The sequence below is a fragment of the Cladophialophora yegresii genome (genome assembly GCF_000585515.1).
Source record: "Cladophialophora yegresii CBS 114405 chromosome Unknown aczIN-supercont1.6, whole genome shotgun sequence".
NCBI lineage: Eukaryota > Fungi > Ascomycota > Eurotiomycetes > Chaetothyriales > Herpotrichiellaceae > Cladophialophora > Cladophialophora yegresii.
Window position 1 is genome coordinate 823,052 of NW_006913050.1, and position 17,292 is coordinate 840,343.

Below are 17,292 nucleotides of genomic sequence, written 5' to 3' on the forward strand. Positions count from 1 at the left end.
CAGGTCCGCCGGCAGTTCTGAGACTAAGAGTGGTGGCTGCTCGACTTTAATAGGCAGAGGAGGCCGTGCCACCCTTGCTGTCGATCACCGAGCAAAGCTCCAGACAGTCTGATGATGCTGCTGTGAGCTTAGCTGATTGGAGCGGAAGTGACCTGAATATGAGGAACACAAGGTGACAGGGTGAAGAAGATGGAAACCGCAACATGAGCGATGAAGCGGATTTGTGCGGCATGAAACAAATGTTCCGTCAAATGACAACCACAACTCAGCCGTTTGGCCGTTGGTGACATGAATGACACGAATGACGCGCTATCTAGGTATCAGTTGTCGATGCCGCAAGCTCCGCCGCCGCCTTGTTGCGGACATCTTGCATGTGGTTTTACCGTGGGATAGCCCTTGCTTCTGGAGTTTGAGTCTGGCTGACAGCACTGGGCAGCGTGAACCAAAATGAATCTCAAACTCCAGCGCGCTCTGCGCATTGCGGTGCTTGAGTGCGACACGCCCTTGCCGGAGACGAAGAAAAGATTCGAAGGCTATGGTGGTGTGTTTGAATTCTTGCTTAGGTCAGGGGCAAAAGCATTGAATCGGCCGGACTTGGATCCAGAGAGCGGCCTGGAATTTTCCTTCTGGCAGGTTGAACTGAATCCAGACAAGTATCCCGATCCCGAGGACATTGATGCGATTCTTATCACCGGCTCAAGTGAGTGGTATTGTCCTTGTGTGTGGATGAGCGATTTCTCGGCCCATGCAAGCGGGAAGCGACAAGGAAACAGTCCAGTCGTGTCCTGTGCAGATCTTCAATTGATTGCCGGGTGTAGTGTGAGCAAAACGGCAGCTAACACTAATATGAATAGAGCACGACTCGTTCGCTGACACACCATGGATCAACAAGCTGGTCGATTACACGGCGAAGATCTTGTCGGAAACGAATGTTCGAGTAATAGGCGTCTGCTTCGGGCACCAGATTGTCGGCCGCGCACTGAAGGCCAAGGTTGGACGTAATCCCGATGGCTGGGAGGCGGCGGTAAATGATGTCCAGCTGTCTGAGAAAGGGAAGGAATTGTTTGGCGTTGACAAGCTTGTATGTTGTATCTAAGACTGGGCTGGCCGCGAAACTGCTGACTGTTTCACAGCGTATACACCAAATGCATCGCGATTGTGTCTTTTATTACCCCGAAGGCGTCGAAGAACTAGGCTCCTCTCCTGTCTGCAAGGTTCAAGGCATGTATTCGCCGAGACGACTCATGACCACGCAAGGACACCCGGAGTTCAACAAGGAAATCATGAGGGAGATTGTCGACACCCGTCATGCGACCGGCATCTTCGACGATAAGGCTTACAAGGAACACATGGGCAAGGTAGACCAGCCGCACGATGGCCTGATTGTCAGTCAAGCGTTTTTGAAGTTCTTGTTGGAGCCATAGTAGGCTGTCCAGGGGATTTGTATGCCGGGAGTTGACCCCTTCAAGCACGTTGGCATTACCGATAGACGTAGAGCGTTCTGGGATATGGAAACATGAGCTTTGTCAAGCGTGCGAGCCAAGTTCGAGTCTCGGACTTGCGATTACCCTGCCGTCAATGCGCGGAAGGCTTGCCACCCTCGTGTGCATGGCGTACTGTGCACATTACACACTATGAGACCATCCTGTCAGCATCAGCTGCACCAGCAGGTATCCTCCCCTCAGCCAGGTCCTTTTCGATTCTTTCAATCTCCTGGAAGCTCTTGGCGTTCTGAATCATACGTTCCACCCTCCTCTTTTCCGACTCGGTCAACTTCGTCCGGACGCCCTTCTGGGAACGGGCAGTCTCGCCATTAGCACCGACCGACGAAACGTCGAATGTCCGGCTCTTCACTCCCTTGATCTTCGCCGCCAACTCCGTGGGTTCTTCCGCTGTACCAAACAATTCTTGGGTCTGCTTTTTTTCCACGTCCTTCACTTTCTGGAAATCGAGGAAACGGAGTGATGGTATCGACCATATCAGGTAGAGTCTGTAATGCTGAAGGCCGATGTCAGTCGCTTGTCCATCTTCAGAGTCTAGGCTGCTCCCACCTCCTTCTTTGTTACCGGATTTTCCAGTAGACTCAAATGAGTTAACGCTCCGCAGCCACTCAGACCCTCCAGATCGGCCAACTCTCTGACATGGTTGTTCGTCAAGACCAGGGTCGTGAGGTTCGGCAGCTGTTCCGCTATTCTCTTGTCCACATTTTGTATTCGATTCCGCGCGCACAGCAGCGTGTTTAATCTGGGGGACAGAGGGAAGTTTGTGAGGGTGGTAATGTCGTTGTCAGTGAAATCGATGGCATCTTGCGAGCCTGCGACACCCAGATTCTCGATGGTAGGGATTTTATGGCCTGTAAGATCCGCAAAAAGACAGGGATGTGTGGTCAACTATGCCCTTGAATCAAAGTGTAGCATCTGCTCTTCTCAGACATACCTCGGAGGTCAAGTTCTCGTTCCTTCAATGGGTTTAGGTAGGAGAGGGAGTTGTGGATGAGCTCGGCCGTGAGCCTCATGGCTAGAGGTACCGGCGGTGGTGATACTGTATTGCTTTCTACCTCAGCACCGTGCAAGATACATGTCGAGATGGTCGTGTGCAGAGGAGCTGCGTTGACTTGGGTTCACAATAATTTTGCGACCGAGATGTAATTGGCTGACGATTCGCAGCCTTGTCGTCCGGAGTTTGTGCCTGCCAAGGCTGCCACTTTCATTTTCTCTTCAGTCCATTCCCTCTGAGTCATTCTCGAACCTCTACTCCATCGATCCATGTACGCCCTCTTCCCTGCTACTGCTCTTTAGCACCCCAAGCGCCAAAAATTCCGAAAGTTTGCGGGCCGTGAAGCCCATTTTTCACCCTACTATTCTCTCACCTGGAAGAAATCTCTGAGCCCTGAGAACATTCTACGGTCGGTGTCTTGAGATGGAATATTCGGGTACTTGGCGAAGTCATTATCGGATGTGGCGCTTGGGGGTGCATTGTGGCTACCATACTACTCCTCGAATTTGCATCTCGTGACAGAGGAAAGTCCATCCATGACCACCCCAGGATGATGGGGACAGGTTCTAGGAAAGGGGTTCCTCCTGCCTTCAAACATCAAGCCCGTGAAGACCATGCTTGAATATGAGTGATCAGAGAAATGAAGAGAGTGAGCATTCATGAAATGTATCTCACACGGAGACTTCAACCACGGCACTGATCTTCTAGCGAAGTATTAACCGCATTCGCATCATTGGCGACCACCCTAGTTTCGTACAGTGTGCCCAGTGTGCCCTCAAAGCGAAGCACGACGTTTCGACCCTGCTAGCTTCTGGGACACTTGTCTATCGCAACATAGCATGCGTCCTGGGCGGAAGATCAACCACGTGGTGCGCCTTCGGCCATCGATCGCTGGGTCCCAGTGTCTCCAGTCGGGCCTTCTCCAGCGAATTCGCCTGCAGTGGTATTTGCAGAGACAGCACCTCCGCCTTCATCAGTAGACCCTATCCCTTTCAGCGGATCCGACGTTCTTGATGTTTCGCTGGAAGACGTCTCCTTGTCATGGTTGGCAGCCTGGCACAGGAGAGCGTCAGACAGTTGCTACTGAAGACAAACAAAAATTCGACCTAGCCTTGCCGGAAAACACTCGATCACGAAATGCATATGGATTATTGAAACAGATGCCTTTGGTCGCATGCGCAGCTGATTTAAGGGTGCCTCGGGATACATAGAGCGCTTTGGCTGTGCATTACTTGCCTTTTGGCCGCTATCGCCGCTTGTACCCCCAAGATATCGTTCTCCCACATTGCTACTATGCTCCCCCGACGAGCTCTGACCTGGCGGGTTGTCTCTTTTGCCCTCTTGGTTGGCGAGTGATGACATTGTTATTCAAGAATGAGATCCGGTCTCTTGCTTTGTGGATAAGTATTGTCAGTGAGTGATAATATTCAAGAGCAAGAGCGATAACAGATATCTGTAACTGGCTGCGATAGAAGTCAACTGTCCAGTCAAGAGCCGCGCATGATGGACTACGTCAGAGTTCTTTTCCCAAGCGGCATACGTCAACTCTTGCAGGGGTGGGCAAGTCTGGACAGAACGAAGGCTGCCGGAATACTCTCGGCAGGCATATGTGTAACGCCGAAGTCCATTATCCAGGCTATGGAATGAGATGAAGTAGCGAAGTGCGAATGTCATTTCCAGCCTAGTCATTCCAAAAAGCAGGCAGCCATTCTTTGATGAGGAGAGGGCTCCGGACAAGGCCGAAGATGATGCAGGAATCGCACCCACGAGGCTGCGTCAGGCTGAGGTTCTTGCTGACATAAGCCGTGACGTGCATGTGGTGCATCATACGGAGTAAACATGGGGCAACTTCTCCACGTCCTCGGTAAGTTCGAGTGTTGAGACGTGCAGACACTCGTAGGCTTGCACGTTGCGCCCATCCAGCCCTCTCCAACTTGCGAACAGTCGGTCCTTCTTGATGGGCGACATTCTCCGCCCTGAGGGCGAGGGCGCTTCCCAAGATGAGTCGACCGATCACAGCATCCTCACGCGAATGCAGCGCTTCCGCGCCAACCCTTTCAACTTCGCCCACGAGATTTCGCTTTTCGTTCGAGGCGTCGGATGGCGTGCATACGACAGACCCATCGGACAGCCCGTCTTCTATTCTGGCTATACGGCCAAGATCAAAGCGGCCACAATGTCTTCTCCGCTTCTGCGACAGAAAGTGGTCGATTTGACAGAGCAACGCTTGAAGGTTGAAGAAAAAGAACACCTCCTCGACAGTGCAAGCCCGACATACCTCCCCGATCGAGAGAAGCGAAGACATGAGATCACATCGCAGCTGTTGGAGATCACGGCCGATATGCTGGATAAGATGGTGTGCAAAATGGAGAGCAAGACCTACATTCGGACAGCCTTCTATGGAGCCACCCAATTGCTCACCCGAGCATACAGCGCAATTCATGTTTCAGAGTCGGAGGTGCAAAGATTGCGAGACGTTGCAACTCTAGCAGCCAAAAACAATCAGTCTATTATCTTCCTACCGCGCCATACGAGCCACGTCGACTATGTCACTTTGCAGTTGGTCTGCTATCGTCTAGGTCTCACGTTACCAGTCGTAGTGGCCGGCGATAATCTCAACATCCCGATTTTGGGAGGTTTTCTCCAGAGCTGTGGCGCCATGTGGATCAGGAGAAGTTTTGCAAATGACCAGCTATACACAACTTTGGTTCAAGCTTACCTCGATTCCATGCTCCAGCAAGGCTATAATTTGGAGTGCTTTATTGAGGGAGGCAGAAGTCGCACTGGGAAACTGCTTGGCCCGAAATTCGGGTTCCTCAGCTTCATCCTCGACTCTATACTCTCAGGCCGAACTGAGGATGCTTGGATATGCCCAGTCTCCCTGCAGTACGACAAGGTTATAGAGGTTGACTCGTACGTCAACGAATTGCTCGGGAAACCGAAACGGAAAGAGAATCTTGCGGACCTTATCTCAGCGTCCTCCGTGTTGTCGTTGAACCTCGGTCGCATCGACTGCAGATTTCATGAACCGTGGAGTCTCAAGGACTTCATCAAAGTGCAACAGGCACGGCAAGCCCTTGATACTGGTGTCATCCAGGACGCGAGTAGCAGAATCCGGCTGCTGCGCACTCTCGGTTACCGAGTACTTTCTGATATCAATGCGGCTTCAGTCGTGATGCCTACTGCCTTGGTTGGGACAGTTTTGCTTACGATTCGCGGACGCGGTATCGGGAAGTCCGAGCTCATAAGGCGGGTCGACTGGCTCGCCAGAAGGATCAAACTGAAAGGTGGGAAGGTCGCGGACTTCAAGGGAATGACCACGTCGTATGTAGCTGAACGAGCTTTGGAAGTGCTTGGACCGAAGCTCGTCGGCACTGTGGATGGTCTGGCCGAAGAGACATATTACGCGGTTGATCGTTTTCAACTATCATTCTACAGGAACATGACCATCCACCTCTTCATCTCTGAGGCCCTCATTGCGGCTGCGTTGTACAGCAAGGTCAAGCAGGGCGGAGGGAGTGCCAATGAGCGCATGAGTGAGGCTGAATTGATCGACAAAGTCACCTTTCTTTCCCAGCTCTTCCGAGGCGAATTTATCTTCCCAGCGGGACAGGGTTTACAATATAACCTCGAAGAAGCCATGCATGGCTTGGTACGAGACGGCGTCTTAGCGGCAACTGAGGGCGGCGAGACAATGATCGGGTTGTCAGATGCAGAGCGGAGGTCAGGCCGAGAGAATTACGACCTGTATTGCTTCCTTATCTGGCCTTTCGTCGACGCCGCATGGTTGGGTGCAGTGTCCTTACTGGCTTTGGCTCCTCCAACAAGATCGTCTGTTGGATGGATCGAGATGCAAAAGGCTCAAGATATGGCGCAGCTTGCCGGTCGGACCTTGTACCATCAAGGTGATTTGTCTTATTTCGAGGCAGTCAACAAGGAAGCCCTCAAAAATGCCTACAGCCAATTCCAGGAGGAAGGGATCATTCAGGTCGCAAAGGCTCCGGACGCGAGGAACAAGCCCACAGTCCGACTGGCACTGGAGTGGACGCCCGAAAGGGATGGCTCTTCGGGCGAATTGACGCCGTCGGGACGCCTGTGGGACTTTATCGAGAAAATTGCGCAGTATCGGCGTGAAGGTAAGAACAGGCGCGACGAAGCAGCTGTCTCAATACGTGTGCTTTCTCTGGCCGCAAGGCTAAACCAGCAGATATTCGTTGGCGACAAGCATACCCTGGTTCAGCCTCAGCCGGACCCAGTCAAGGAACACAGACGACGATCGAGACTATGATCTTTATGTGGCCAATCTCTCTCTCCAGAAACCAAGCTCTCTGAAAATATTCGACACAGCATAGCTTGCCGCTTCGTTTCAAGGGGCCTGTGCAGAGTATGAACTCTTGCCCGGAGAACGAGGAGGAGTGCCAGAGTTTGTCCTCTAAAACCTCGAGGAGTGCAAGGAGCCCCCTGATGTCGGGAAGAACCCCTTCCTCCACATTCCGCCCTGCTCATCCGCCTTCGACTTACCCTCCACCGGAACTATGTACCAAAGTACAACGCGCCATTTTGGGCGGGCATCCAATTTGCGATAGGGTACAAGACCGTCCTCCACTGCTGGGCCCATGAGGTCCGGACGAGCAGTTAGTTAGGTTCCCCACGTGGGTTGCCATTTGCATTCGGTACCGAAGCTACTTCCTCCTCGGACTTCTGTCAGCCTTGACGCGAGGATATGGATGATATGCCTCACTTTATGTGAGGACTAGTCCTTTCTGGCGACGAATCGGGTCTGTACATTCCGAGAAGGAATACCACTTGCTGCCAGCGTTAACCATGAATTTTTTGGAAGAGCGCGAACTTGATGGGCACCACAGGCAACGCAGTCTTGGTCAGCATTGAGATCCTGCTTCCTCGGCTCGGCTCAAAGGCAAGATGATCTGCTAACGACATAAGTCCCACGCACCAGAGCCCTCGACAGTATTGTAGCCTTTCGCGCCGCGCAAACACCTATCGACTCGGACATTGAAGAATGGCCGCATACATCAAGGTTGGCTTCATTGATACACACTAATCTGCGGGGCCAATCTATCTAGGAACCAGCGGCCGACTTGTCCAAGGATATCGACAGACGTGGCTACGGTTGGCACGGCACATTCCCGTTGGACAAGCCTTGTAAGACGTCTTGGCAATGCGCCCGGCAAGTCTGTCTTATGGAGACTCCGCTCTTATTTTCTTGGTATTCGTGAGGAGGCGGACATCCACGAATTACAGTGCACGAAGTCCAAAGAGAAGCTCCCCAGCCAAGGATGTGTGCCACATTGTAGCCTCTTACCCTTTCAGGGTGTGATATACAGCACATCCAATGTTTTCGCTTCCCCAGAATGGACCCCAGGTACATGCGCTCCAACCTCCAAATGCCCCATTACTCTGTGTGGGGAAGATGCGTACATCCACATTGTAGCCGACCTCGGGAGCGACACTTCAATTGCTATAAGTGTTCCTGAGGAGCGCGCTTTCTCGTAGCGTGGGAACACTACAGGAGGAATCTTCTTTCTGCAGATCGAGGGCGAGCAGCACTACCTGTAGATTGCCAGTGCAGCTTCAGAAGAGACAATCATGGGTATCAGTGAGGAGAGAAAGACCCCTATCAGGGCAAACCTGAAATGTCTATTTATATGCCTAGCTGTATCGATGGCTAATTGCCAATATGGCTTTGATACAGCAACTGTCGGTGGTGAGTCTCCTCATGTGGACAGCGAGCGTCGCGGTTCGCGGGGATCCTTGCCGGCCTAATTCAGAGTTACAGGCTTCCAAGCCATGATCGGTTTCCTGGAGATCTTCGGTTACAAGAATCCAGAGTCGGCAAGTGGATGGAGTATCCATACGGAGACGCAACAATTGATGACATCCCTCATCAACGTTGGCACGATTGTCGGCGTGTTCGTCACAGCGCCTTTTGCCAAATATTTTGGCCGTCGAGAAGGCATTTGGGTGGCCTCATTGATCAATTTCGTCGCTGCCGGAGTTCAAGTCGGAACAACAAACATCGGAGGATTGTATGCTGGCAGAGCACTGATCGGTCTGGCCAACGGCTACTTCATCACCTTTGCCAATATTTATGTTGCTGAAGTCGCACCTGCACATATGCGAGGCCTTCTTGTCTCGTTTTTCGGTGTCTGGGTCAACATCGGTTCCGTGCTGGGATCTGTCGCGGACAACTACTCCAAGCAGCATCTCAACAAGTTGTGCTACCAGATTCCGCTGGCGAGCATGTTTGCCGTGCCTGCGCTGTTGAGTGTGTTTATGTTCTTCGTTCCAGAGTCGCCCAGGTACGTCGCTACAGAAAGTGGGAGAGGCACGACTGACAATGCGCTAGGTGGCTACTCTTCCACAACAAACCCGAACAAGCCAGACGCGCTCTCGAACGGATCCGCGGCCACTCTCTGAGCCCCGAGTTCCTCAACGAGGAGTACGTCGAGATGGCTCGCGGTATTGAAGAAGAGAAAGAACTCGCCTCTTCGGCCTCTTACTTGGACATGTTCAAGGGCTCCGACCGCCGAAGGACAATCATCTGCCTCGGCACCGTCATGTCCCATTCTGCCGCCGGACTGTGGCTCATCATCGGTTACGGAACCTTCTTCTTCCAGATCGCGGGCGTGGACAAACCCTTCGAGGCCTCGATCATTTCGACATGTGGTAGCTTTGCAGGCGTGCTCATCGGCCTGTATTTCACCACCAAGCTTATTGGACGGAGAACGTCGATGCTCTTTGGCTCGGCGATGGCGTCTCTCTGCATGCTGGCCATCGGTATTGCATATGTCACGGGCGGAACCTCCAAACCTGCGGGCTCGGCCATTGTGGCCTTCATGGTCCTGTACGGGTTCTTCTACAACGGGTTCTCCGGCACGTTGAGTTGGCCTGTTGCAACTGAGGTCTGCAGCTCCAGACTGCGTGTATTGACCATTGGCGTGTGCACGGGCATCAACTACTTCTTCAACTGTAAGTCGTTTTCCGTCCTCCGTGTGATGACGAGGACGACGATGATGATGATGGTGGCTAACTAACTGAACCTGCAGGGCTCACCAGCTACACCGCGCCATATTTCATCAACCCAGACGAACTCAACTGGGGTGGCAAATATGCGTTTGTCTGGGCAGGTTCGAACTTTTGCGTGTTCCGTAAGTTGGGCTCCGCATAAACAGGTCTAGAGTTAGCTTGCTGACCTTGCCGGCCTTTAGTGTTCTTCTTCTTCCTGCTCCCCGAAATGAAAGACCGGACGCTCGAAGAACTGGATGAACTCTTCCAAAACAACGTCTCTGTGCGCAACTTTAAGAAGTACCAGTGCGTCAGTTCTGAGCGGGCCAAGGAGGTCGCGTTGAAGGAAGTAGGCCTCGAGGGGAAGCACCACGTGGTGGTCGAGACGGTAGAAGACACGCATGCGAGCAAGGTGTAGAACACCAGAAGAAGTGGACACGGCCGCGAGAGTACACAGTATGGACCTGGTTAGAGCAGCGTACGACAGTGTCAGTGTCGTGAACGCACAGGCAGTTGGTCACTGGTCAGCAAGATGCCTGTGTTTGGGACATGGATGGTTCATATGGTTGCATATGGCATTGTCCTTGATGCCACATATGGCATGATATTTCAATTTGCATGACCCTCGATTTCTCAAGATGGGCCGCTCGAGGCAGGCAGGCAGGCAACTAGACAGGGCCTCGTACGACGTGCCCGCTGTCAGTTCAGCATGAGAGTTGAGTTGACCATAACGTGGCGCATCTCTACAAGTGGCTTCTGCACCAACGACTCCACCGGTCGGTCCACCGGTCTAGCCCCGCCGCCACTCGCGTTACAGTACAGTACAGAATTCACCAGACTGACTACCTTCCTCTAATCTAACGCATGATTGACTCGCACCAGTGGTGTCAGCGACGAGGCCCATCAGCGTCGACCATCACATCCCGTCCTCACGGTATGGGTTTCGACCGTGGGACCCCGAGCCTGGAACTCGGAACTACTGTGGTAGACACCTACCTGGAACTTCCGTTCGCGAGGCCGTGCTTACTTAAATGTTCACGTCCCCGTCGCTCGGTGTCGCCAAACTGGGTACTCCGTACTGTTAGGCCACGGCAACGGCGTCCCACCTCGCCTATATTACTCAACTCAGTCTGACAACGTCTTTACACCTCTTACGCATCCGTGGTAACAAGTGTTGGCGCAAGATGTAGCAGTATGCATAATTCCGCGGGCAGGGTAGCGGTGGCAGAGCCCAGGACAAAGCAAGTAGGGAGATGAGCGTGCAAGAATCAGAACAGCTGCCACTAACTTGCTGGTGCACAAGAGGCAAGTGTCTCAGTTCTGCCCTGTGGATATTTGCTGGTATTTAGCCGCAACATGCTGGCGGCTTTCAAAGCCTTGCCTTCTGATGAGCCGGTACGTGTTGTAAACCTCATCCGTGAGTGCTGTCAGAAACTTCTCGCGTTCTGATTCTCACGAGCGGTGTTTAGTCCGCCGCCGCCGCCGCCGTTGTCCTTGGCCTTGGCCTGCGGACAAGGACTTCCCCATTCTGACGCCAGGTTGCGCGTCAGCTGATGTACCCCGGCTTTGGAGGCCGCGTAGGCTGCGTTTGGCGTGCCCCGCGCGCCGTATGGGGAGTTAGACCGCGACACACAAAACGCGCACCCGCATCCTTGTTCTCGTACGCAACGCACCTTGTTGACCACATACCCGCTCATACCCGCGATGAGGACAAAACTCGCCGACGGACCGCCGTTCTTGAGCACCAGCGTGGCGGCGGCTTGGGCGCAAATCAACGTGCCGATCAAGTTGACTTCGACGATCTGCTGCGCTTCCTCTATGGGGAAGTTGATGGAGGGCTCCGTCCAGCCGATGGCCGCGCAGTGGACGAGTCCGCGCAGAGGGTACCGCGCGCGGGAGACCGCATCCCCAAAAACCGAGGATGTGGATTCCAGGTTTGAGATGTCGCAGTGGTGGTATGTTAAATGCGTGTTGGTTTCGTGGGCTATTCTTTGGAGGTCTTGATGTCCTCATTGAGGGGTCAGTGGAAGCCTTGTTAGGTGAGGAACCGTCACAGGGGAACGGAGAGGACGGGAATAGTGCATGCCTTCCTGAGCAGAGCTTGCTGCCTCGTGGCAGTCTACGGCGATGACGTCGGCGCTGAATTGCAGGATCGCTTTCACCACTGTGAGGCCCATCCCGCCGGAAGCGCCGGTCACTAAGTAGAGCGTGATGTGAGTGTCGATACCATGGAGCTGGGGATTGCAACAGCAGCCGGTATGGCGAGGTCAGTCCACGGTGCGGTTCTTGCTTTTGACATACCGATGATCGTTCTGTGGTCGAGCGAGAAGAGGTCCCTGGCGTTGATCTCTGTTGGAGCATTGGCACCTAGATGGGTATGCTGCACATTCGTGGCGGTCTCGCCCATAGCTTCGGCCACTGTCATGAGGTGGGTGAGCGTACAGGTCAGATAGACCAGATAGTATGCCTTGAGGTAAAGGCGATGAGCGGTGCTTTTGAGTGTCGATTGTTATTTTGTACAGGATCAAGGGGCCATCATTTCAGAGCCACGACATGGCACACATCTGCCAGCGCATTGTCGAAGTGGGTTGCGATCATCATTGGCCCGGGGACACATCTTTGGAAAAGAAGTCCAAGCATCTCGTCTTCGCCTGCCATAGCCGATAGATGGCCCATAGAAGTATTCCTTTCTGCTGCATGTGCTAGCGGCGGAGCGGTGAGCCGCCAACGAGGGTCAGGAACGTGTAACCTTTCTCGAATGTGACGACGGGCTTGGCAATCTCCCCGTGTTTCCCATTCCAGTCCTTCATGCCCTGATCTCCACCACTCCAAAGGTCGAACATTTGCCAAAACCACGAGCGACATGGTCCTCAAGCAACACGCCGTCCATGCGGAATTGGGCTTGAGCGGTGGCGCAGAACAACTGTTTCGCTCGAGAAGGGAGACCAGGCCGCGCTTCGGGTCGTCCTTCGGGGGTTCGGCGCAGTAAGTTGACGGTGCAAGTAGACAAGACACTTAGCATGCTCTTATGTGCAAACCCATATTGTGCAACCTGAGTTGTCAATCTGTTCTTGTTCTGCACCTTGTTTCCCGAACACGTATACTGGTACGATGGCTGCACGATCTCTTCTCGACCGGCTTGAGGAGCTTTGTAACCTGGATGTCGACGATGTCGAAACGGAAGTCATCAAATCAGTACCTTTCACTCGGCATAATCGTGAGTCTAATCCGAAGATCCAAGTGGCGGCTCGCAACTCACCAATCTCAACGGGTCAGAGACTTCCAACCAGGCCATCATCACGAAGCGGTTGCTGGAGCCGAAGAACACGGCACTTCTCCAAGACCTCGTAGACAAATATGGCAAAGAAGGCTAGGAGCATGTCTATAACATGGCGGTATGTCAGCAGAGCCCTGCAATTGTAAGAAGCGCACGCATTACGTCGAGCCTCTGACAAACCCACCTTGACATATATCTAGGCCGTTACCTTCTGCGCCAGAAACGTTCCCTACCTGTCGGGTCGGGTGCTCGTTCAGACCTCGCTGCGACAGGTTCATGACCGAGATGCAATTATCAAGCATTGCCTCACGTACGCAGCGGGTTTCGAACAAGCCGGTGTCCCGAGAGATCGATTCGCCATCAAGTTGCCATTCTCGGGATCTGCTGTCTCGGCGGCTCTTGAGCTCAACGCACAAGGTATCCGCACGCTGGCTACGGCAGCCTTCTCTCTTGAACAGGCAATCGCAGCCAGCCAGTCAAATTGTCTGTTCATCAGTCCATACTACAACGGGTAGGTAGAGATGTGCGACGCCAATTGTTGGACCTCTTCTTGCTGACCTTGGTCCCAGAAATTGCGGCGCATTTAGACCCGTCGGTGCGGCCCGTGGCCGAAGACCCAGCTCGCGAAGTATCCATCCCAACCATATCAAACAGAGAGACAAAGTGTGCTCGATGATCATGCAGCATCCCATGTCAGCCCGTGTGGTACACATCCTCAAGATATACACAGTAGCGTACGCGCGAACGGGCAAAGAGCGGCCGATCTTGGTCATCGCAAGGTTGGTCCGAGATTCTATTCACCTCCTCAATAGGAATGACGATCCAAATACTGACACTTCAACCTCGTGACAGCCACTTCAATACCGCTGAGATTCTTGCCATGGCCGAGCTAGGCTCCCAAGATGTGACCGTACAAGCGCAAAACCTGCAGAAGTTGATGGAGACACCGGACACGCTCCCACCCGTGGTCGGTGCAAAGCCTAAACATCCGTATGCTGACTTTGTCATCGCAAGACGCTTGCAGACTCTGGCTACGCTGGATCTGCTCGCAGGGCTGGGATGGGACGGAGTTTTGGCGACAATGGACACGGATTTTGTGGCTGACGGCGGCGCTAAGTGTAACAGGACGGATGCCAACGAGTAGAATGAGGAGCTCAGACGACAGTCTCAATGACTGCAAGGGCTGCAAGCGCCTTAAGTTGTCTATCTGAATTGCTATCGAGAGAGAGAGAGAGAGAAGAGAGAGAGAGAGCGTTACAGACGTCTTAGCAGGTGGGAGGCACCTTCCCACCAGCTATATCAGGCTTAGTGGCGTCATGTGACACTAAGATTGACAGGTTCATCGATACGGATGCTGTTCTGAAGAAACTGTTCGGAGACGCTTGCAAGCTGTTCCTCGGGGCCCGAAGAAGAAGCAAAGGTGGCTATTGAACAACTTATGGTGGCAAGAGGCCTATGAAGACTGCAAGAGAAGTCGCGTGCTCACATGAATGCTTCAGGCCTGGCGTTGAGGTCAGTCATAATGGCTATAGCTCAATTAGCCGAAAGCGAAGGCATCTATGCGCTCATGTTGAGATCGGGCCCGGTCGGAACAGCGCAAATCCCGACCCGGCAAAAGTCTTCAAAGCTCAATGGCAGCTAATATTGTCGATTCAAAATCATAAGCAACTTGTTTTGATGGCAATGCGTAGTCTGACTGATCCGTTCTTCGTACTGACGCCCCGTAGCAGCATAGTTTGCCATTGAGCTCTGGCTGTTACTAGAAACTCACAGCTCGATGCTCAGCATTCCGAAGGATTGCCAATGCCGACAACTTCCAAGAAAGACGACCCCGTCCACGAGGGAGCTTGGGATTCGAACGAACTGATGCCGTTGTACTGTTGTCTTTCTGATGGAGTAAAGGCTTGTGAGAATAGAATGAGGACTTCTTGTGGTGCCAAGCCACCGTGCTTGGAACCCTCAACACGAAAGCGGTAGCTTCCTTGACATCATTGTCTTATAGCACCTAATACGCAGGCGGTGACGATATGCATCAAGTACGTCAACGATGGATCGAGCACTTGCCTGACAGATGGCTCCTTCACGACAAAAATGGTGGTAAGACGTGCCATCGCAGAGGTATCTGCGGCGTAATTCGAAGCGTTCAATGGGCGGACCGTCCAACAGGGTGACTCCGCAAGCGTTGCTTTCTGTATACGGAGCTTATGATTTCCAGGCCGCACTCGATGCCGAGCCGGCGACGGCCCATGGCTTCAGAAGACCAATAGCAGTCTCCAGCAGTTTGAGGCAGTCGCCGACCGCATCGGCAAGTATGGGCGTTTGAGCAGCAAGTGCCAAAATGAGGGCATAACTCACCACGCTGCACAGCGGCACACCACTTAGCGAACCACAACTTGACGATACAGAAAGGAGATGCAGTAAATAATACTCACCACTGCGTTGTACTGAACGTGTATGGCGTCCTTTCCGAGAGGACATGCCCAGCGGTGAGGATAAACATCCGAGTTGCAGCAAGGCACAGCTCGCAACGCTTTATAGCCGAAACTGGCACACTGACTTCTTCGTCTGCCGCTCTTGAGGTCACGTAAATGACAAATGGTCTGTAGATGTTGTGCCTAGCAGACCAATACCGGAGACGCAAAACATAGGCCTGCCCAGTTGCTCTGTAGGTCCCATAAAGATCTGGTTTGATAGCAATAGGTAGCGACCCGTACCATGTTAGAGTCTGCTCAGAGAGTTCTCTGTACACTCTCAGTAGCGATACATCGGGATGGCCTGGCAACATGGAAGAGGAGCTTGGTGACTGACCGTTGTACAGGGATATGCCATCGGTAAAATACATGGTATGGTGGATGCGGTTGGACAGAGACCTGGCTGATATGTCGGCCAATGAGTACAAGCTCTCCGTCGCCGTGGCGTCGCCGTAGGTTGGAAAGGGCATCTTGTCGACCAGCAATTCAATGCCACTTCTGGGCTGATGGAACTCGGCCAGGATATCACTAATTGCTCATTATATCAGTAGCTATCCCTCGGTCATCACATTGGATCCCAGAAGCGCACCATTCAATCAAGAAGCACGTCCATGCGACTCTGGTGACACCATTAAAGGTCTGTTGGGATAAGTGCTCTTTGCGCCTGAGGACTTCCGTCAGATTATTCACCACAACGCGGTGCAGTGGCATAGCAGCCAAACCCAGATTTGCTGAACACTTGTTGAAGCCATGTGGACAAGTCTCCAGGCCATCAATGGCTCGGCAACATAGCAGAAATAAAGCGCGCAGAATACGAGGGCCTTGGAGAGAACAAGGTCTCCACGAAAAGTCGCGGCCCAGGAGGGGAGAAGTATTCGAAGAGCTTGTTTGATCGGTCCATCACCCGAATACCGCAGTATGGTTGGGTCAATGGGATCCGACGCTGTGATCCCCAGTGCGAAGATAGCCAGCAACAATGCGGACCATGAACTGTCCGACAGGCCCTCCCTCATTGTTTTGTCGTACTGTGGCTTCAACTCCTGCCACTCAAAGAGAGGCCGATATACATGAACCGCTAAGCGATATCGCTCCAGGCAATCATCCGCGACAGATCTTTCTATATGGCGCCAGTCCTGGTCTGCCCCTCCGTGTGCTGCAAGGAGGTCCTGCAACGAGAACGATCCCGGCCGAGTTTCTTTGACTAGAAAAACAAACTCCTCGGGGAAGTCACCCATCAGACAGCGCATTTGTGGAAGTATGAGAAGACTGCTCAAGCTTGTTTGGTGACCCAAAGGAATTGTCAGAGGCGGTACTTCAGGGTTCTCATGGTCAATTTGGCCGTCCGGCGCACAGCTCATAGTGTCAGCAAAGTGCTCTGAACTGACCGCTTACTGCTAAAGCTCATGTAGACTACGCGGGACGTGCTCTGGCGATCCGTAACAGGTGGGGTCGTTGATGAATGCTGGAGGGAATTTGACACATGACGAGCTGACGAGGCAATCGCTACAGAGTGCTGCGGCAGCACATCCTCGACCGTTTCCAGCCGCCGTAGATATTCTTCCGAAATGCCATACCTGTCACTCCTGTCAAAGCTTAAACGCGTTCGGATGGGTAAACGTTTCGAAGTCTTACTTTGGCGACGGCGCATCTTGATACACGCAATCCAGACCTCTCTCCCGGCAAGTTCTGCACATGGGAGTCTGTCCGTCACAGCGTCGTTTTCTGTTGACCAAGTCAGCATTAAGACTCCACCAGCGGGTCTGGCTATGGGTTCGATTCCGGTACCGGTAGCGGCAGTACATGCATGCCATACTTCTTCGCTTGGACCCAGCACTCATATTGCCAGCTTCTTAAGTAGAGCTAGTATCATGCCTATGCAGAGCGTCCGGGATCTCAGCAGCAGTGAAATCATTGTAGAGGCATCAACGCTGATGTTGACCATGCACAGCAAGCAAGAAACCAGCTCCTGTGTACATAAGTACAGTAAGTGACTAGCAGGCGACTAGACACTCAGGCAGATGC

The 17,292-nt window shown here is 53.0% G+C and overlaps 8 protein-coding genes across 8 annotated transcripts; 5 read left to right on the forward strand and 3 right to left on the reverse strand.

Moving 5' to 3' along the window:
- Positions 1–447: 447 nt before the first annotated feature.
- On the forward strand, positions 448–1,424 carry A1O7_08308 (uncharacterized protein; the record flags this gene model as incomplete). The annotated part of the gene is made up of 3 exons (XM_007762301.1): positions 448–700; positions 855–1,081; positions 1,134–1,424. The coding sequence occupies 3 exons, from the start codon at positions 448–450 to the stop codon at positions 1,422–1,424; spliced, it is 771 nt and encodes a 256-aa protein (XP_007760491.1).
- Positions 1,425–1,632: 208 nt separating this feature from the next.
- On the reverse strand, positions 1,633–2,515 carry A1O7_08309 (U2 small nuclear ribonucleoprotein A'; the record flags this gene model as incomplete). The annotated part of the gene is made up of 3 exons (XM_007762302.1): positions 1,633–1,998; positions 2,052–2,353; positions 2,437–2,515. 3 exons carry the CDS (start codon positions 2,513–2,515, stop codon positions 1,633–1,635), a joined length of 747 nt encoding a protein of 248 aa, XP_007760492.1.
- A 1,938-nt stretch (positions 2,516–4,453) lies between these two features.
- Positions 4,454–6,784, forward strand: A1O7_08310 (acetyltransferase; the record flags this gene model as incomplete). The annotated part of the gene is made up of 1 exon (XM_007762303.1): positions 4,454–6,784. The coding sequence occupies one exon, from the start codon at positions 4,454–4,456 to the stop codon at positions 6,782–6,784; it is 2,331 nt and encodes a 776-aa protein (XP_007760493.1).
- A 1,319-nt stretch (positions 6,785–8,103) lies between these two features.
- Positions 8,104–9,940, forward strand: A1O7_08311 (uncharacterized protein; the record flags this gene model as incomplete). The annotated part of the gene is made up of 5 exons (XM_007762304.1): positions 8,104–8,221; positions 8,294–8,816; positions 8,864–9,486; positions 9,564–9,665; positions 9,726–9,940. 5 exons carry the CDS (start codon positions 8,104–8,106, stop codon positions 9,938–9,940), a joined length of 1,581 nt encoding a protein of 526 aa, XP_007760494.1.
- Positions 9,941–10,949: 1,009 nt separating this feature from the next.
- On the reverse strand, positions 10,950–11,947 carry A1O7_08312 (uncharacterized protein; the record flags this gene model as incomplete). Its single annotated transcript, XM_007762305.1, has 3 exons — positions 10,950–11,530; positions 11,585–11,719; positions 11,824–11,947. The coding sequence occupies 3 exons, from the start codon at positions 11,945–11,947 to the stop codon at positions 10,950–10,952; spliced, it is 840 nt and encodes a 279-aa protein (XP_007760495.1).
- A 964-nt stretch (positions 11,948–12,911) lies between these two features.
- A1O7_08313 (transaldolase) lies at positions 12,912–13,314 on the forward strand (the record flags this gene model as incomplete). Its single annotated transcript, XM_007762306.1, has 2 exons — positions 12,912–12,917; positions 13,000–13,314. 2 exons carry the CDS (start codon positions 12,912–12,914, stop codon positions 13,312–13,314), a joined length of 321 nt encoding a protein of 106 aa, XP_007760496.1.
- A 365-nt stretch (positions 13,315–13,679) lies between these two features.
- Positions 13,680–13,943, forward strand: A1O7_08314 (uncharacterized protein; the record flags this gene model as incomplete). Its single annotated transcript, XM_007762307.1, has 1 exon — positions 13,680–13,943. One exon carries the CDS (start codon positions 13,680–13,682, stop codon positions 13,941–13,943), a length of 264 nt encoding a protein of 87 aa, XP_007760497.1.
- A 1,058-nt stretch (positions 13,944–15,001) lies between these two features.
- Positions 15,002–15,740, reverse strand: A1O7_08315 (uncharacterized protein; the record flags this gene model as incomplete). Its single annotated transcript, XM_007762308.1, has 2 exons — positions 15,002–15,158; positions 15,232–15,740. 2 exons carry the CDS (start codon positions 15,738–15,740, stop codon positions 15,002–15,004), a joined length of 666 nt encoding a protein of 221 aa, XP_007760498.1.
- Positions 15,741–17,292: the final 1,552 nt, after the last annotated feature.